This window comes from Neovison vison, chromosome 2, assembly GCF_020171115.1.
Source record: "Neovison vison isolate M4711 chromosome 2, ASM_NN_V1, whole genome shotgun sequence".
Taxonomy (NCBI): domain Eukaryota; kingdom Metazoa; phylum Chordata; class Mammalia; order Carnivora; family Mustelidae; genus Neogale; species Neogale vison.
In genome coordinates, this window is record NC_058092.1 from 25,105,500 (window position 1) to 25,118,643 (window position 13,144).

General features: G+C 51.5%; 1 protein-coding gene across 4 annotated transcripts in view; it reads left to right on the top strand.

Moving 5' to 3' along the window:
* Positions 1 to 13,144, top strand: part of ZNF362 (zinc finger protein 362) — a 39,471-nt gene that overhangs the window by 21,214 nt on the left and 5,113 nt on the right. For all 4 annotated transcript variants that reach the window (XM_044237740.1, XM_044237742.1, XM_044237743.1 and 1 more), the window contains 4 exons: positions 1,230 to 1,551; positions 2,299 to 2,523; positions 12,525 to 12,603; positions 12,752 to 12,910. In XM_044237740.1, coding sequence (XP_044093675.1) covers positions 1,230 to 1,551; positions 2,299 to 2,523; positions 12,525 to 12,603; positions 12,752 to 12,910 — 785 coding nt within the window. The remainder of the gene's footprint in view (positions 1 to 1,229; positions 1,552 to 2,298; positions 2,524 to 12,524; positions 12,604 to 12,751; positions 12,911 to 13,144) is intronic.

Sequence of the window (13,144 nt, forward strand, 5' to 3'; positions counted from 1 at the left end):
AGGAAGCTTAGGTGTGTGTGGTTTTTTTTAAATAGACGGGTTCCTACCGTCTGCGATTTGCTTTTTTTCACCTGACGACGGCACATTTGGGCGTTCTCTCTCCATCATCGCACAGAACCTTTCTTGTTTTTGTGGCTGCTCAGTCCTTCATAGTGAAGATGGACCGCATCTCTTTACAATGCCCCTGCTGAGGACAAACGGGTTGTGTCCAGTTTGGTTGTACAGAAGGTCCATATACACAGATCTTGTGCTCGGGGCAGATATTTCTTTATGGGCAATTTCTAGAAGCCATGTTGCTTCATCAGAAGTCATGTACATTTGATGTATTAATGGCTTCTGCCAGTCAGCCCTCCATTGAGGGTTATAAATGCAGCGGCGGACATGAATGCTTGTCCATCTCTGGATCTTACCTTTCTCAATGGTGAGATTTTTGGTTTCTTTTTAAAAGAAGCCTTCTTTTAGTCACATGGAAGGTACCATTTTCAGCTTTTTGTTGGCTTCACCTGATACTGTAAACGTTTCTAGTCCCCTCGTTTTTAAAAGAATGACTTTTATTACAAAAGTTTATTTTATTTTTGTTTCCTTTTCCCTTTTGTAAAGGCTTTCATTTATTTTCAGTAATCTCAACACCCAGGTGGAGCTTGAACCCACAACCCCTAGATCAAGGGTCAAACACTGCCCCTCCAACTGAGCCAGCCAGGCGCCCCTATATTACAAAAGTTTTTTTTTGAAAAGTTTGCTGTCAAAGAATCAAAGTACAGTTAAGTCAAAATGCTTTAAAAAATATTACTTCTAGCTGTACTATCCACATCACTTTAGGTATATCCTCTTTTCCTACTTACTTTTTCTATGCATACATGTGCTGGTTTTGTTTGTTTGTTTTGTGTGTGTGTGTGTTTTGTTTTATAAGCATTATTTTTTAGTTGGCAGTTAATGTTCAGTGGAGAAGACTGATCACGATGTATGGACCCCTTCCCTAATGTTCCATATTTCAGTTCCTCTAGTTTTTTGCTATTGCAAATAACACAGTAGTGAACATCTTTGTGCTTTTTTCCTGTGGTTTGGAGTATTTCCAAAGTGCCTCTGTTACCAAACCAATTTAGTTCTTCGGTGTGTCAGGCCTCTTATACATACATGGGCCTCTCATGTAGTTACCCCGGGTAATTTACAAAGGGAAGGGGAGGCTTGGAAAGGCCTCTGCAGCTGCCTCCCCTCCATGTCTTCTGCAGGTCTGGGGCTCTCCTCCCGAACCCCGGCTGTGAGCACGTCGGAGTCGAGTGCGGGCACGGGTACCAGCACCCCGTCCACACCCACCACCACCAGCCAGAGCCGCCTCATCGCCTCGTCCCCCACCCTCATCTCAGGGATCACCAGCCCCCCCCTCCTGGACTCCATCAAGACAATCCAGGGCCACGGCCTGCTTGGCCCCCCTAAGTCCGAGCGCGGCCGCAAAAAGATCAAGGCAGAGAACCCAGGGGGGCCGCCTGTCCTCGTAGTTCCCTACCCCATTCTGGCCTCGGGCGAGACTGCCAAGGAGGGCAAGACATACAGGTGGGGGTCTTGGTGGAAAGGGGTCCACCATGGGCTTGGGGGGCTGCCCTTGGAGCCCAACAGCTGGGGCTGGAAGGGGACCCCAGGGGCTGAGGGTGGGTGGGTGCCAGGTCCTGAGGAGCGGGGTTCTCTGCCAAGCCCCATCCTCAGCCCCTTCACAGGTGGACGGGGCGGTCCTCCCCCTGCTTATGCGGGGCTGCTGGGGGCCCAGCTTACCACAGCCTGGAGCCGTGGGAGTCCATTCATCCTCCCTGCAAGCAGTGTCCTCAGCCCTCAAGTTAGAATCATCTGGGGAGCGCTCAGAAAATGCCAATCCCAGGAACGGACCTCCAGAAATTCTGATTTAATTTGTCAGGGGTGGGTGGGGAACATGCCGAGGGCCAGTCAGCCCTTTTTGAAAGCTCCCCAGATCCTTCTGATGGGCACCTAGGAGGAGAACTTCTTACTCTGAGTGTTAAGGACTGTGGCCCCGGGCATACCTCCTCAGGATTGCTGGGCCTCTTTCCTCTGCGAAATGTCAAGCAGTCCCCTGCTGCTGTGACTAGAGTCCCCCTTGGGAAGAGCCTTGGCCTCTAGATTGGAGGTTTTCCGGGCTGGGAGCCTGCCCCCTGGCTTTCCCCGGTGGGCCTGTGCCCCCGGGGCTCCTCGCTGTGTGGGGCACAAGGTCTGTGGGTGTGGGAGGCCCCCTGTGCTTCCGGATAGAGGGTGGGGGTCTTCCCAGGTGTGAAAGTGCCTCTTGCCCCGCAGGTGTAAGGTGTGCCCGCTGACCTTTTTCACCAAGTCTGAGATGCAGATTCACTCCAAGTCGCACACCGAGGCCAAGCCCCACAAGTGCCCGCACTGCTCCAAGTCCTTTGCCAACGCCTCCTACCTGGCCCAGCACTTGCGCATTCACCTGGGCGTGAAGCCCTACCACTGCTCCTACTGTGATAAGTCCTTCCGACAGCTCTCCCACCTCCAGCAGCACACCAGGTAAGTAGCCTGCCTGCTGCTGCCCTCCCACCAACCCCCTTGCCCCCGGCAGTCAGTCTCGGCTCATGTGCTGGGTGCATGGACCTGGTGTGGGTGGGGCGAGGACCTGCTTTCTCTAGGTGCCCACTGCCCCGGCAGTCAAGACCAAACTCCTTTACTTGACATTTGAGGCCTTTGATGATATGACCTTTGTAGACCTCACTGGCCTCTGCTGTCACTACTGTGCCACCCTCCCCCGCCCCCGTTTCTCATCTGCTGTGTTCTTTGCCTGAAACACCCTCCCTCTTCTTTATCCTGTTTCTCTGACCCTCTCCTAGCCATCTCTCCTTTCAGCTTCCTCCTGGAAGTCCTCCTGGGGTCCACAGGCCCCGTGCGTCCCCATCAGATCAGTGGCAGGCTGCCTTGTATGTTTTACATTCTCTGTCTGCCACCTAAAATATACTGGGAGCTCTTGAAGACAAGGGCTTGGCCTCATATCCCCAGTATGTGGCACGTAATAAGCATCTGGGCGTTTGTGGGATATCTGTGGCATAAGTAGAACTGTCTTTTATAGAACATATGATTCATCCGTTTAACAAATATTTACAGAGCCTCTGCTCCAAGACAGGCATGGTTCTAGGTGCTGGGAACACAGCAATGAACAAAACACAAAAATCCCTGTTTTTTCAAAAATCCCTATAGAATAGGCATTCTATCTAGTGGAGTGCGTGAAAGAGAGATTCAGAAACACAAATGCTTTAACAAAAGACAGATTTTTGCAGGGGAGTATAGACATCAGAAAGGCTGACTCGCCACTTGCCAAATAAAAATACCACAGGTATTTAAAGAAGCAAACCAAAGGTTACCAAGATTACAGTAGTTCAGCTCCTCAGAGGGGAAGAAACACAGCCCTCCCTGCCCCCGCCCCCAACGACGATCATGTATATCTGCGAGCGAGCGTTGCTGTGTGTTGGCCAGTACCAGTTTGGGAAAGTCAGGGCTGCAGTAGGCTCTGCTACAGAGCTTGTAACTTGAAGGAAGTGATCACGTTTTCTCTCTTTGGGGCACTGATGCGAGACAGACCCTCGTTTTTGCTTTTAGCGTTTTTTAAAATTGTCGTTACTGTTGTGATTGATTCGGCTATGTCCGCTGTCTTTGTAGGCTTTATCACGGGGCTCAGAAACGCCTTGTTGGTCTAGTTCTTGGACTTGGAGGCGTAATGTGTAGGTTTGGTAGTAAGATAGCAGCGCGGGAGGGCCAGCAGGACGAGGCCTCTGTCGGTTCCTGCTGCTCCTGTGCCTCCTAAGGCATAAGGATTGGACCACAGTGGTTTGTCCTGGTAATTTTCTCATGTTTGTCATTACTTTGATTTTTTTAAAAGTTTGGTCAGTTTTCTGGACACAGGCCGTTGTAACGAGGTGATGATTAATAAGCAAAGTCTCGCTGGGTGTATGGCTGTTAAGATCAGAGCATATGATGCCAAGGCTTTAGAGCTAACTTCTGTCAGGAGGCTTCGTGGAACCTCTGGGTCATTATTTGAATCGGTGGGTGTGAAAAAATTTCTTAGGTATTATCTAAGATCAGCCTTGTCGGGTAGTGCCTATACAGCCTGTAACGATAGGGGTGACTTCTTTTTGCAGAATCCCTGTTTGTCAGTGTTTTGGACTGATAGGAGTAACTTTTTCTGTAACCTTAAAGGCTGGATGGGAATCCGCAAGCCAGGAAGCAGATCCTGGGCAGCTTCCCGGGGAGGCCACATCCCACATGGGAAGGACGGTCCATGTGTTTTACTCTCAGGCTTGTCATGCCTAATATAATGAAATTTGTCATTAAATGTGACATTTCTGGCACGGTCATGGTTACAAATTTGATTTACCCAATTATATCCTGTTGGGAAGGAGGATAGATTCTTACTGACCTTGCATACCGAACTAACGGCCATGAAGAGAAAGTGGTCCCAGGGAAGACACTGTGAACATTTGTGGGCAATTATTCTGAGCAGTTTTATAGTTTGGGGCCCATAACATGCTGTTTTCAACAGAACTGTTATTTTATTTTATTTTTTAGAGATTTATTGATTTATTTTAGAGAGAGGGAAAGAGTATGGAGGCAGGGGAGGGAGGGGCAGAGGGAGAAAGAATCCTCAAGCAGACAAGTCGCTGAGGGCACAGCCTGAGGTGGGGCCCACGACCCCAAGATCATGGCCTGAGCTGAAATCAAGAGTTGGACATTTATCTGATTGAGCTGCCCAGGCACCCCAGTAGAACTATTATTTTAAAATTTCCTTGATAAGTCATGAGTTTATATCTAATGTTAAATTTTTATGGTTTCCCTCCTCCCCCAGAATTCTGAAGGATTAGTTAAAAAGGCACCACTGAAGGAATATTTTATTCCCGGTTCAAATATAACCTCCTAAATCAAGGGTTAGAGGTATAGATCCAAGAAGAAAAGGGTCTTCTCATATCGCCTTTCGGAAATAGGAATGAACCCCACTTAAATCACTTTCATTCGGCTCGATGTCATAGTACCTGTCCTGCTGATCTTGGGTGGTCCATCTGCTTTGCCAGGTTGTCTGCTTCTGGACTGCAGACTCTTGGATCCTGCCTTGGCCTCGGGCAGTGTCTGGTCAAGGCGATGGTATCAGCGTGGCTGGAGGCTGTGCCCATTCATCTGTTCTCTGAGGCCTAGAGAGCCAAGTGCATGTGCTACAGTCCTCTACTGAGGCCATAATCTCTTGATGTCTTCTTCAGAAGACTCCACTTCTTTTTTTTTTTTTTTAAGACGACTCCACTTCTGACCGGAAGGAGAGGCCTCTAGCCAGGTGGGACTGGGAACTGCAGATTAACTGGAATGACTGGTCCCTTTATTGTAACAATAAACATTTATTGTAACAATCAATGTCAGAATGGAGGAGAATGGAGTCTTCTATTAAGATAGAATGCATGATCCATTTTTTCAGATTAGGAACATATTTTGGGTAGCAAGGATATTTTTTTTTTTAAGATTTTATTTATTTATTTGACAGAGAGAGACCACAAGTAGATGGAGAGGCAGGCAGAGAGAGAGATAGAGGGAAGCAGGCTCCCCGCCGAGCAGAGAGCCCAATGCGGGACTCGATCCCAGGACCCTGAAATCATGACCCGAGTCGAAGGCAGCGGTTTAACCCACTGAGCCACCCAGGCGCCCGGGGTAGCAAGGATATTGACCCATCTTCACTCTTTAATTATCTCATAAAGCATATGTTAGGACTATCGCTAATTGATAAATATAGTTAAATGTAGAAAACACTTTTTTAAGGACATTTCTTTTTGATTTTTATTGTACATGAAAATGAATTACTGGGTTTTTTGGTCTTCACTTTAAAAAGCGCACAAATTGGGACCGCTAGGTGGCTCAGTTGGTTAAGTGTTTGCTTTCAGCTCAGGTCATGATCCCAGTATCTTGGGATTGAGTTCCATAGGGTCTCCTTGCTCAGCAGGGAGCCTGCTTCTCCCTCTGCCTGTCACTCCTCTCCCCTGCTTGTGTTCTTTCTTTCTCTCTGACGAATAAATGAAATATTTTTTAGGGGCACCTGGGTGGCTCAGTAGTTAAGCGTCTGCCTTCAGCTCAGGTCATGAGGGATCAAGCCCCACATCAGGCTCCGTGCTCAGCAGGATGCCTGTTTCTCCCTCTCCCACTCCCCCTGCTTGTGTTCCCTCTCTAGCTGTCTCTCTCTCTCAGTCAATTAAATAATAAAATCTTTAAAAAAAAATCTTAGAAAAAAGGAATTTTTTTAAAAAGGTACACAAATAATATATATTATATAGCATATATAATTGTATATGATATACTATATATTTGTATATAAATTACATATAATCATATGTAATATAAATATGTTTTCTGTGTATATATATGTACACATAAAATATAAATGAATATACAGAGATTGAGTTATCTCTTCTTTTTTTTTTAAGAGAGGGAGGGCAGGAGAGGGGCAGAGAGAGAGGAAGAGAGAAAATCCCACGCCCTACTCCACGCCCAGCTTGGAGCCTGACGTGGGGCTCCGTCTCACAACCTTGAGATGATGACCCGAGCCAAGATCAAGAGTTGGACGCTTAACTGACTGAGCCACCCAGGCCCTCCTCTGAGTGTCTGTTCTTTTGATTGCCAACGTTCTTAAACCTGTATCTTCATAGGACAGCTCTCATTCTAGTGTTTTTCCTAATTAGAAATACAGAAAATACAAAAGGCTCGGTTATTTGGAGCATCACTTTTCTTATAAAGCAGTGAAGGAAGTCTTCCGTGTTGCTTGGTGGCCATCTAGAAAACCCAAGAGCGTTTGGGTTGTAAAAGATACTTCGATAACTTTATTATTCTGATGTGGGGCCTGGGTTTGAGAAGGTTAAGGCACAAAGTGGATAGCCTAGGCGAGATCTGAGCATCGGTCTGGTAGAAAATAAACGCGGTAGCAAGTAGGGATAAGTATGAAGAATCCTAGTTTTGGGGCACCTGGGTGGCTCAGTTGATTAAGTGTCTGCCTTCACCTTGGGTCGTGATCCCAGGGTCCTGGGATCGAGCCCTGCGTCAGGCTTCCTGCTCTCTGGGGAGTCTGCTTCTCCCTCTGCCCCTCCCCCTGTTTGTGCTCTCTCTCTCACACGAATAAATAAAATCCTAGGAAAAAAATAATCCTTGTTTTTTTTCAGAAGTAAACTTTAGTTCTAAAATATTAATCAAAACCATGACCAGAACATATAATAAAAAATAAAAAATTAACAGGCTCATGAAGGAGGGTATTTTGCCGATGTTTCCTGATCCAGGGTTTTGCTCTTTGTTCTCGAGGACTTTTCCCCCCTGAGTGATTTTTCCCCCCTTTTTTCCCCCCCTGAGTGATTTGAGTGCGTAATGATGGGAAACCAAACAAGCCACGTAAGAGGGTCCTGTTAACATTAGAGACAAATTACTAGTCAGTAGACAGGGGCAAAACCAATGTGTCCTAACCCAGTGACAAAGAGGTGGGTGTCCCAAATGCCCAGAAGCCCCAGACTCCATTAGACTAACAAACAGAAAAAGCCAAGCATAAAGAAGCAACCAGATTCCAAGTTCCTTGTTTTAGCCCATTCCACGGAGACTCCTTCCTGCTTTTCGCTCGTCCATGGAGAGCCAGTCAAATCCATCATCCAAAGGTGACTGCCAGTAATGACAGGAATAAAAGAAGGTCATGTCCAAGGCTGACCCAGCTCTGGTCTTGTAATAGAAATGGACATAGAAACGGGTTGTGCAAGATGACTCTGGTTGTTGAGAAAGACGGGCCTGGGAGCATTTTGGGGGTAACGTCGTTCAGAGGAGCTGGAGCTCCTGCTGGGACCTCCTTCTGGGAAAGGAAGACACAGCAAGTAAAGAAAAGCGGGGGATGGGCAAAGTGTTCCAGAAGTCCAGAGCTCAGGGTTGGCTTGGTAAATAATAAAGACCCCATGTGTTTCAAAAGGAAGCGAGCAGACCTCTGTAGTGAGTCTGGTGGTCGTGTGAAAACAGCACATGTCCCACAGACGGCGGCCGTTAGCACACGTGTGAGATCACAGCTCTGCAGTGTCGCGACACGAGGGGATGGCGGGGATGGCGCCGGTTTGCCAGCGGGTTACAGAGCGATAGTTCAGCTCAGGCGGCTGGATTTGCTTACTCAGGCTGCAGACTGTTTCTCACGTTTGCTTTTCTTCTCTTGGCTCTGTGACATGTACGTTGTGTACATGTGGCCCGATGCCGGTGGCGCGGGGAGGTGTCGTTTGGCTTCCTCAAGTCCGATGACAGTCGTGGTAATAAACTCCTAACAACCACCAGTCCTTGTCAAAGGCTCCTCGGCACCTGGCCTTGCAGAAGGTGATTCCGTACCCCATAGAGTCTGCCCGCGGTGTGACTTTGTGTTTTTTTGTTTTTTTTTTTAAGATTTATTTTATTTATTTATTTGACAGACAGAGATCAGAAGCTGGCGAGAGGCAGGCAGAGAGAGAGGAGGAAGCAGGCTTCCCACAGAGCAGAGAGCCCGATGCGGGGCTGGATCCCAGGACCCTGGGATCACGACCCGAGCTGAAGGCAGCGGCTTAATCCACTGAGCCACCCAGGCGCCCCTGACTTTGTGTTTTTAAGTAAGAGACAGCCAATCTGAAAAATGCCACAGGGCGGGGGTCATCTTGAGGAAGGTTGTCACTGAACCTGCCCTTGTGTGTTACCAAGCATAGTGCGCCTGAGGTCAGTCCCCCTGGGGTGCCGTTTATTACCTGCAAAATGAAAGAACAAATGAGAACTAAGGAATCTTCAGTGATTTTATGTAAACATTGAATAAATTCTTTGTCGATTTTCATCAGTTGTCTTAATTAGAAAGGAATGTATTAAAAAGCTATCACTATGAAAATATCTTAGAAATCTTTAGAATAGATCACTGAATCCTTCCAGTCCTTCTGATCCTTATCTCTGTTTTCAGGCTGAGGAAACCGGGCTCGGGGAGGCTGAGTCACTTTCCCAAGGTCACTCCACAAAAAGGAGGTGGAAGTGAGGTTAAGGCCCAGACCCCCCAGGAGCCTGCGCCTCAGAGGGAGGAAGGGGCTGCGGCGGTCAGGCTACAGGAGAAGCTTGGCTGGGCAAGGGTGCTGGGCATTGCAGGGCAAGTCTCTGGGGTAGTCCAGGGGCCCCAGTTTCAACTTGGCTTTCCTGTGTTCCCTGGGGTCCGTGGTGAGCTCCCCTTCACTGCACTTTTGGGAGCCTGGGCTGGGTGCTCCCCTGCTGAGAAGATGCTCTGCAGGGACAGGACTCTGATGTGGGAATTGAGGGCTTGGTCCTAACTTGCAGCTCAGGGACAGAAGGGCTTTGGGGCTGTTTCACTGGGAGCATGCAGCCCAGCCCCCCATTCACCCAGCTGGCAGTCCCTGATGCCCCTTCGGAGCCAGCCCAGTGCTGGGGGGCACACACAAGGGCGGATCGGTGGTCACAGGCAGGCTCTGGCCCAGAGGAACCCCACTGTGACCTGGGAGGCTGGTGGATTTGGAAACTTCTGTGAAAGAGTGAAGTATGTGGGGGCCGTGGGGGAGGACCACCTGGGTCATGCGTTGAAGGGTCCATAGCCCTCCCTAGGGACAGGGACAGCAGCATGAGCAAAGGCTCAGAGGCGTCCTGGGGGAGGCATGCACATTGTGGGGAAGTTGGAAGGATGCCGTGTCGGGGAGAGCAGTGGTGGAGGGGGAGGCTTTAGAAACCAAGGCCTTGAATGCCAGGGCACAGGGTTTGGACTCTGTCCTGGAAAAGGGAGAGACCGTGGAGGTTGCCAGGCAGGGTCCTGGCAAGGTCAGATCCCCGCGCTGCTGCTATGGCAGAGGCTAGGAGGGGAGAGGCTGAGGCTGGGAGTCTAGGGAGGAGGCCAGGGAGCCATGACACTTGGACTGGATGAGGCCGAAGGGTGGTTTCCCATTCAGGAGGGCTTGGCTGGGTCCCTGAGGAAGGACCTAGAGTCCTTTGGAGGGTGCTCGGTCAGTCAGTCAACAAATGCTTGTGCGGTGTGGAGCGCGTTGGCTACATTGAGCAGATGACTGACCTCACAGAGAAAGAACTCTCTTTCCTTCATTCAGTCTGCGACTCTGTATTGGGTCCTCTCGGCTGAGCCCACGCGGGGCCCTGGCGTGATGGTGGTGAACGGGACCCGGGGAGCACCTGCTCTCAGGAGGCAGCCCAGGAAACAGGGATTAGATGGGGACAGAATCAGTATCCCTGCTTGGGGGCTTGAGAGGGCCTGCAAGGGCCAGGCCTGGTCCAGGGGGTCATGAAAGGCTGCCCTATCAAGGGGCTTTTATGCTGAGAACAGGAGTGTGGGTTTTTGCTAGGTGTTCACTGAGGTAAAAGTGTGCCTGGAAGAGGGGATAGCCTGGGTCAAGGAAGGAGCTTGGAAGCTAGCAGAGCTTGCAGGGAGGCCAACAGGGATGGGGGCTGAGGGTGGCAGGGGAGAGGCCCAGTGGGTACTGGGGTGTTTTAAAGCAAAATCAGTGCATGTCTGGGGGTCCCTCAATCTCCCCTGGTACCCAACCTCAGCTGAATGAATTCCCTAGCCCTGGAGGGGAATGAGAATGGAATGAAATGGAGGGGTTGTGGCCTCAGGCGGAGTCAGTCCAGATGGCCTTGAAGGTCCTGTGTTGTAGAGACAGGGCGCTGTGGCTGGGGTGATGTCCCCAGAAACGTGCGGGTAGAATACGGGCTCTCAGTGCCAGGCCAGCCCAGCTCCCCTTGGCAGGTGTCAGAGCAGCCTGTGGCCGGGCCCTGGCCTTGCACCTGAGCCTGGGCCCTGGGCTTGCCCTCGGCTCCCCGGCTGGTAGAGGAGACAGGAGGGGCAGCCTCCCCTGCCGAGGGTGCAGTGGGGGCCCAGCTGTGGCGGGCAGGATCATCAGTCAGGCAGGGTTGCCCGATGAGAAATGGATCTCCGAGCAGGACGGAGGGTGCGGAGGAGCAGGGAGGGGAGCCCAGAGCCCCTGGCGAAGGGCCTTGAATGACACACTAGGGAATCTGGACTCTACCTGTGTTCATAGCTGGCAGCCAGTGACTTCCTGGTGGCCGGGAGGGGTCTTTATTCCAGCCTGTCCAGCAGGAGGCCTGCTGCTCCAGGGACCTTAGTTTGTTTGATGAGTGTGTTGTCGGCCAGAGCAGCCCAGTCAGCGAGATGAGCTGGAGCGTTAGGGGAAGGAACCGAAACTGAGCGGCTGGGGCTGGCTTCTCCCTCCACCCGATGCTCAGAGGCAAAGGAGACCAACAAGGTTCAGGCCAGCCAGCCTTCCGCTGCACCCCTGCTTGGCAGAGAGGATTTGCCAGAACAGGTGACGGAAGACAAGCGCAGGCCGAAGGTGGGGGGCTTGCGTGGAGGACAGGGCTCTCCGATGTGGGCACCTCATCTGGGCCGAGCTCCGTCTGTCCTCACCTGGCCTGTCAGACGAGCATGAGCTGCACCACAGACCTGAACAGAAAATACAGCCATTGGCCCTGAAGTCGTCACTCTGGAGTCACCCTCTCAGGGAGGACCGCCCTGACCACCCTGTTTAAAATTGCACATACCTTTCCGCCTAGGGCATTCGTGCCCCACCCCACCTTAGATTTTTCTTCTCACTGCACTTATGACATTCTGCATGGGATTTACTCGGTTTGTGTTTGTTGTTTGTTTCCACGAGGCAATGGTTTTGTCTGTGTTGTTCATTCCAAGTGCCGAGCGTGATGCCTGGCACACGGGTGCCCTGTGGGATAAACATCGCAGGTGTTTCCTGAGTGCCGACTTTGTGCCAACACTCCGCGAAGCCCCTTAGCATGTATTACCTAACATTAGCTTCACAAGTGAAGTGAGAGCATATTTTGATGCCCATTTTGCAGATGGGCAAACTGAGGCTCAGTGATTTTTTTTCCCCCCCTCCACGGTCACTGAGCTAGTAGATAGATGGTGGAGCCAGGATGAGAGAACCCAGGAGTGGGAGGGGACAGAGGGGCTGAACTGCAGGGCCTCCCTGTCCTGCATTCTCTCAGTAGCGGGAGTGACCAGGTTGCCATTACACAGACATGTCTCTGATGTGGAGACAGGGCACGAGGCAGAAACTGGGTGCCAGAGAGAGAGAGAGGCTTCCTTCTGGGGGGAGGAGGCAGGGTGGACAAGGAAGTTCCTGGCAAAGCTGTGGGTTTGTGTTCTTGGCTTGGTTTTGAAGAAGAGGAGGGCGCAGAGTGGTCAGAGCGAGTGGCCGCTATTTAGCTGGAGGGTCAGGCGGGGTGTCTGAGTGGGTGCAGGTGGTGGTTGGGTTCGGCAGGGACCTGTGGGAAGCAGGAGGGCTCTGGTCACAGACTGGCAGACTGGGAGACCAGAGTTCCAAGGAGAAGTGGCAGCTCTTGCCTGTGCTCTCTGGAGAGTGTGGGGAGGGGAGACTGGGAGGCTTGGGGACCGGATATATAGTGCAGGCCCTCCAAGGCCTTGGGGGCTGGAGCTGGCCGGCTTATCTGTCAGGGACTGTGCCTCACTGGGTTTCCCATTGCAGAATCCACACAGGCGACAGACCCTACAAGTGCCCACATCCTGGCTGCGAAAAGGCTTTCACTCAGCTCTCCAACCTCCAGGTGAGTGCCCATCCGCCCGCCTCTTACCTGCAGGTGCTCTGCCGCCCGCCCCCTCCCATAGGGAGCAGCAGAAGGGGGTGGGACTGGGCAGCCCCCCTTCCCCACCCCGGGGGCCCTAGCTCCTGACCCCCCACTGTGCTCCCCACAGTCTCACCAGCGCCAGCACAACAAGGACAAGCCCTACAAGTGTCCCAACTGCTACCGGGCCTACTCAGACTCCGCCTCCCTGCAGATCCACCTCTCGGCCCACGCCATCAAGCACGCCAAGGCCTACTGCTGCAGCATGTGCGGGCGGGCCTACACCTCGGTGAGTGCCTGGGGTCCCTGATTCTCCCCACTTACCAGGCAGGGAAACTGAGGCCCAGAGAGGGGATGGGTCTCCACCAGATCACAATGAGTGGCCGAGCCAGGACTTCGGCTTCCCAGCTCTGTTTTTGGCTGCCCTGGGCCGAGCTGCCAGCCGCCTGGCTTTCCCAGGCGTGGTTTCCTCCAGGCCCCGGGAACACTCAAGGCAGTGGTGGGGGGCCAGGAACCCTGCTCT